General features: G+C 44.5%; 1 protein-coding gene across 1 annotated transcript; it reads right to left on the bottom strand.

Moving 5' to 3' along the window:
- Positions 1–1914: 1914 nt before the first annotated feature.
- Positions 1915–3553, bottom strand: foxq1b (forkhead box Q1b). The gene has a single exon (XM_056378829.1). It carries the CDS (start codon positions 3371–3373, stop codon positions 2468–2470), a length of 906 nt encoding a protein of 301 aa, XP_056234804.1. The 5' UTR covers positions 3374–3553; the 3' UTR covers positions 1915–2467.
- Positions 3554–7165: the final 3612 nt, after the last annotated feature.

Here is a 7165-nt window from a genome sequence, read left to right as displayed (position 1 = left end):
AGGTGTGTTGTTCTGGCGTTTCACCTGCAGGTCGCAGCATTGTCCCTGGAAACGGGAGCGAGTCTCACCTGTCACCTGTCAGGCTGCTCCGTGCGCCCCGGTCTGCTGCAGGTTAAATACATGCAGCTCATATACATGGGTATATGAGCTCTACTGTACAGGCCAACTCAGTGAATAAGACCAGTAAATATGAAATCAGATGTTCAAAAAGCGTGTTTATATTCTTAGGTTAGTACTTGAATCTTGAGATGGATGTAATAACTAACTAACTATTGTTATTATTACACTCAAAATAACTTTAATATCCCAGCAGGTCAAAAAGACTCCTATATTCAGCATGTTGAAGTGTAAAGGGTCAAACTCTTCTTCTCTAGAAAATTTAAAGCACTCACTTTCCTTGAATTTGTAAAAATAATCTTCATTAACTCATTTTATCAGTCACTTTATCGGATCAGCTTTCTCATTTTCATCTTATTTTGATGGTGAATTAAACATTTTCTCTTCTAATTGCGTAAAAACAATGATCATACTGTTTAACAGGCCTGATTTTGAGCCTAGACGGATCTAAACACTGCAGAATAAACATGAACTAACAGGAGCTGAACACATTTTAAACCCGAGTCGCCGGAGATCATTAAAGAAAATAAATGAACATTTTAATTTCAGATACATTTATTATAAATGCAGATCGGGACCAAAACGTCGCTGCGCAGTTTCATTAACAGAAGCTTTTGTGTTTCACGTGAGGAACATCTCAAGTCAGTGGACGGGCGGCTGTTGAGGCTGGGGTCTGTGTTTCAGGACCGCGGAGAGCAACTGAAGCCCCCTCCTACCCCACCCCACCCCACCCCACCCCACACCCACCCACCTCACACCCCCGGACAGGCTCAGTAAACAGCCTGCAGGACTGTGTGTGCACATGAAGATGATAGATCATATTGTGTAAATCTGGACGGTGTCGAAGTAAATAAGCAGAAGCGATGATTGTGTTTTGTTGACGGAACAAGCGACTGTATTTACTGACGATAAAAACGCCTTTTTGATAAAGATAAGACACATTCCACACCAAGTTATCACCAGGTTTTATCATTTGTCATTATGCCAAGTTTATTGTTCGTTTTTGATGAACAGTCACTGATCACCACGGAGAACAAATTATTTCATATTTATTAGGGAACATAAGCAGTTAAAGTTTAAATATAAAGGAGATATTAACATCAAATAAGATCAAAAATATAATCATAATTTTGATGAAATATCCTTTGTTTCTGATGAGCTCCTCTGGATGGATAATTATAGTGGTAATGACCAGGGAGCTTTATTTGTGAGTCCGATTTTATTTGAAGAGCAGAAAACAACATTACAGCTGAAATGTAGCTAATGTTGTATTATGTATGAAATTATGTCTTTTTGGTGTCTTATAATTTCATGTGGTTTTGGCAGGTGAATGTGCAGGACGCGATAAACTACAAAGCAATACAGCCCAATAATTATAACAATAATAACATGTTTGAAATCTTTATTCTTTAATGTTATTTTACTGTCAGTCAAACTGACTTTGTTTTTACCATTTTAATAAGAAACTACAATATTCATATATTTTCATATCAGGTTCAGTAAGGTAGTTTCATCAAATTATTTTTACTCTAATTTTTATGATTTCGTTTTTAAGATTATGGGTCAAACGTTTCTCTTCTTTCTTCCTGTCTACAGTAAAATCTGCCTTTGTTGAGTGTCTGCTGTTGAACAGGTGTAAGGCCTATTCACCCCCACCCCACACACACACACACACACACACACACACACACACCCTCACCACCACCACCACCACCACGCATCTCTACACCTGCCTCTCATCTAACAAACACCACCTTCCCTTTATGTCTGCAATGAATTACTCATTGAACGCCGGGGTCCCACAATTTTTTTTTATTCATAAAAAATACCAGACATGCATGAAAACAGAACATTTCTCCATGCGTTTCTAGTGCAGCCGCGAGATTTTTCACCGCAGCTCAGTCAATATTTTTTCATATATATATATTTACAACAATATTTTATACAGCAGGTCTTACAAAACATGAAAATATAAATAGATGACTAGTTTTATGTTTCAACATGGCGCACACAGTAGAAATGACCAATGAACCATGAATACAGAATACAAACACTCTCTAAACACCTGTAACACACACACACACACACACACACACACACACACACACACACACACACACACACACACACGCAAAGTGGAATGTCCTGCGATGACAGCAAACTCAGTCACCACACAGTTAGATCAATATTAACAACCCGCCATGTTTGTTTGTTTTAATGACTTACAGTAGTCATGATGAGACAAACAGAGTCCCACAGTTAAACAGCTAAAGCACTGAAAGCTAAGAGCGCCCATAAAAGTGCACGTCATGGGTCAAAACATTACAGGTCTGACGTCAGCCCGGGAGGTTCATGACAGCAGGGAGTCTATGTGGAAACCTCGCGCCTTGCTGGGCATCTTGAAAGCGGCCTCGGGTCCGGTCATGGCCGGTGCTGTCTGCTGGAGGTATGTGAGAGCGTCCCTGCTGATGGGCTCTGTCCCGCCGCTGCTGCTGCTGCTGTACGCCGCGTCTGACAGGTACATGTGTTGTGCCGGATAGTTCAGAGGGTACGGCAGCACATGGGCCCCTGGGGGCCAGTAGAGCCGGGGGGCGTGAGTGTCTGCATCAGCGTGGCTGTCCTCTCTCCGCTTGAAAGGCGTGCTGAGGATGCTGTCTATGGCGAAGGAGCTGGAGAACTTGGCTCCCACCCTCTCCTCCGGGGCGGGGAGGCGGGTGTCCTCGCTGAGGATGTCCGGGCTCTCCTGCTCCTTGGGGGACCTCTTGGCGATGCGCTTCCTCCTGCGGCGGAACACCCCGTCAGCGAAGGTGTACTCGCTGTGCGGGTTGAGCATCCAGTAGTTGTCCTTGCCCCACGGCCTGGAGGGGTCCCGCAGCACTTTGAGGAAGCAGTCGTTGAGTGACAGGTTGTGGCGCACCGAGTTCCTCCAGCCGGTGTAGCTGCCGCGGAAAAACGGGAACTTCTTCATCAGGTAGTCGTTGATCTCTGCCAGAGTGAGGCGGCCGCTGCTGGACTCCCGGATGGCCATGGCGATGAGGGCGATGTAGGAGTAAGGAGGCTTGGGTCTGCGGGTGTACGGCTTCCCCTTGCTGCCGTCGCCGCCCTGGGTGACAGGTGCCGGGCTGTTGGCCACGCAGTCCCCGTCCGACCCCAGCTCGTCTCCGGACAGGGGAGACGGGACTCCCCCCTCTGCGTCCATACACAACTCCAGCGGCTTCTGCACGAAGTGGTGCGCAGAGAAAACTTCAAGTTTCATGTTTCTCAGTTAAGAAGGATGATCTTCTCCCTTAGGTGTCTCCTCAGTTGGAGTCTTGTCTCAGCTGAGCAGCAGAGCAGGTGTAGCAGTCCTGACAGCAGAGAAGTCTCTGAGTGTTTGTGTTGTAAAGGCTCGTGTGGAGCGCTGGAGGCACCCTGAGCCTCAGTCTGAGCAGCTGAATACAGATCTGTCTCCGGAGACAGGCTTGTCTTGCTATAATATAATGCCTCGGCAAGGGACGGCCCACAGGCGGAGTTTCAGCCCAAATCTATTGAAGCGAATGAGTGATTTATATGTTTACAATTGGACGCTGAAAAAACAGTAAGGCGAGAGAGGACAACTATAAAAAAATAATTCCTCTGAACTATCTATCTATCTATCTATCTATCTATCTATCTATCTATCTATCTATCTATCTATCTATCTATCTACATTTAAAAAAAATTCTCTAAGATTTATCAACAAAAAGTTTGATATTAGTTTCCATTTTCTGGATTCCAGGTTTATTGAACGGGATGAAAACAATTCAAAAACAATGTGATCGGTATTCCTACTTCTGTTTTAAAGTCTGCGGTCCTCTAAAGGTGATAGAGTCAATTAGATTTTAGGTTTTTCCGTTGGGGGAAATGGCACATTTTTACGCACAACAAAGGGCGTAAAAATGCGCTTTCTCAACGCGTTCCTGTGTAAATTAGACGTAAACAGGGAGAAAGGGTGACATCAGAACAGACAGACAAACGGACAACGGTGTTACTGCTTTTCATTTCAACCTGTCTCTCCCTCCACCGGCGCTCCGGTGGAACGGGGAAGTAAGGCGGGCGCACAAAGCTGTAATAAAAGAGATGGGCTTGGAAGAGTTCCACGCACAATGAATGATATGCAAGCTCTCAGGTTAAGCAAGACGGCTGAAGGAATAAAAAAAGAAGAAAAGAAATAACAAGACAAAGATTGCCCGAGAGGTCATGTGAAGTTCAGAGGAGAGGACCAGTGCACCTGCAGTGACAGAAGCCTGGGTAGAAAACAGGAATTTCACTCAGCAGTGATGCAAATGAGTGGAGATGGAGGCTGTTTCCCTGTCTCTCAAAACATTTGCAAATTTCACTTTTGAATGTAGAAGGAGAATCCCCAATAACAAAAGCTATTATTTGGGTTTAAAGTGAGTCAGTTGGATTCAGTTTCACAGATTTTTTATTTTGCCTGGTCTAGTTCTCACAGTCTGAATCTTTCATATGAGGAAACTGTGGCATATATTTTTGTACACCAGGGTCACAGTGAACTCAGGTCAGTCCAAATGTCAAACTGAGGCAGGCCCGGATCAAGACGTTTTGTGGTCCTAAGGTGGATTCTTGGTGCTGGTCCTCCTTTTCACTGCATTATTATTTTTTTTTTTTACTTGAAACAAAAGTTAATGCTATAGAGTAAATAAGAAAAACTCATTTGACCACATATGAATTCTACACATTGTGACTTTAAAGTGTTAAATATTCTGACTGAGTGAGGCTTGTAGGACGTAGCATGTGCGACCTCTACTGATATAACACTGTGCGTGGGTGGCATTAGGAATGTTACATGTTAGCTGCAGCTATGAGTTGCCACTTAATCATCTCACAAAAGTTCATTTGAAACAATTGGAAGAAGTGAAATAAAATATTTTAGAAGGCTTCTTCTTATGGACAAATTTAAAAACAATAAAACCAATAAATACACTAAAATGAAGATAAGACTTCACCCTGCTGGCAGCTTCCTTTAATTACTCATCGCCTGCTCAATGACAAGTGTGTTTCAAGCCAGAAACGTTGTAGCTACGCTCACATTTTCTAAGTAAACTGATGCCCCTGACACCTGTAAACCAAATATCTGTTTGTCCCGCTGACTCTCCTCCTGTCAACACCTTTCAGCATGAAGAAGATGCAGAGAGACACTGGAGAGTTAACATGAGTTATGAGCTTGGCCCCGAGCCAGTAATAATCATTAAACTGTCTTCTCTGGCACTCCCCCTCCTCCTCCTCCTCCTCCTCCTCCTCCCTCCTCTCACTGCTCGGACTTCTGCGTTCTGAGTGTTCCTGTCTCACCCTCTTACATGTAAACCTCAGTGCTTATGAGAAGATTTATAGTGATCCTGTAATAAATTTTGGGAATGATGCTGAACTAAAAACCACATGAAAGGCCCCTGTAGGAATAAAGGCATTTCATAATGATACCATGGGATATAAGCTAAGGTCACTACAGCCTACCAGTCTGTTCCTGATAGTGCTGAGATATGAGTCTGTGTTTGGCATCCCGAGCGGTTTGTCTACCTACTGTAGGCTACATGTTTAAATTTTATCACCTAATTACCACCTTGCATATACATGACAGGTGTGATTGAAGATCTGGTTGTACCCTGAGCTTTGTGTGTGTGTGTGTGTGTGCGTGAGGGTGTGTGAAGGCGACAGTATTTGGAGGGTAAGTAGGTTAATCAAGAGCACATGGACTCGAAGTGTGTGTCTGTTTTTCCAGTCACGTTAATGGAAGGCCTGATGACGGCTCCTTTTTTAAAACGGCGTTATCTGTCAGATTTGTCTGTGAAAATAATGCAGTAGAAATGGAACGAGACTGTGTGTGTGATTGACGTGAGTGATGTTGTTTCAGTCAGTCAGTTTATGTTCATCATGTCCAGTGACTGGGCTCAATTAGTGCCGTGCCCCTCTGTTAGCATGTTCCTCTGAGGATGCGTGTGTGAAGCATTCAATCTGAGTGGAAAACCATGAACTCAGATGTAGTGGTTTGACAAAACTCAAGGTCCACTTACCAGTTTTTGTCAGGCTTTCAACTATATCACACAGTTCAGAGTTCGCTCAGCTGTCGTGGAGATGGATCTGCTGACATCAGCTATTTAAAGAGGCTGTTGTGAGGAAAGCAACCTCCAATCAACACACTCCATCCACTGAGAGCCACCGGAAATGGCTGAAAACTCTGCAAGTAATCGGACCTTGAGTTAGTTTTTGTCAAAAATGCTAAATTTCATGCGGCATAATTAAAACAGTTTATGTGTATCTGTTAAGTACAGAGGTGTCATCATGTGGCCACATCTGGATAAGGGCCCTGGTTTTAATGTGCGGTTGTCGGTGGGGGGTGGGGTGGGGGGGGGGGGGGGGGGCAACGCCTCACAAAAATGTGTCCACAAAAATCCACAACCAGAATGTGGCTATAGGGAAAGACAGAGGAGAGAGAACATGAACCCCAGTCTTGTGTATCAATCGTCCACCACCTCAGCTTCTTCGTCTCTGAGTCCGGAGTCAGTGTTGACATCAGAAACTCTGTAGTGTCTGCTGTGATGGGAGAAAGGATGTCAGGGAAACCAAAGGTCGTCAGGCGTCCTCTAATCGAATTTAGATCCTGGAAACTGCCTCCCTCGCTCACCGGGATGTTGCTGCAGCAGCTGGAGAGTCGAAACCAAAATGTTTTCGTTGAAACTCAGGAGGCCGACTGCTGGGAGCCTAAAACCAGAGCTGAGAGGGAAGCGGCGGCATGTGTGCTATCATTATCGCCGCTGCTGTACAGCACTCTGACAAGACACAAAGAGAGCCCTGCACCGCTTGGCTGGTGGTAGGTGTGCCGGTGTGTGTGTTTTTCTTTGCAGAAGTGTGATGAGGTTGCATTTGATTTCAGGTACTCTGCCAAGATGGCTACACACACACACACACACACACACAGACACACACACATACACCTGTGCTGAAGTGATTTGGTGTGAAAGGCAAGCACACCTGTTTTCCCTTTTTTTTTATCTTCCACATGGCAATTTGAAAT

The sequence above is a fragment of the Seriola aureovittata genome, chromosome 6, assembly GCF_021018895.1.
Source record: "Seriola aureovittata isolate HTS-2021-v1 ecotype China chromosome 6, ASM2101889v1, whole genome shotgun sequence".
NCBI classification, from domain to species: domain Eukaryota; kingdom Metazoa; phylum Chordata; class Actinopteri; order Carangiformes; family Carangidae; genus Seriola; species Seriola aureovittata.
The sequence above is the reverse complement of the archived record's forward strand: the minus strand, read 5'-3'. Positions and strand labels throughout refer to the sequence as shown.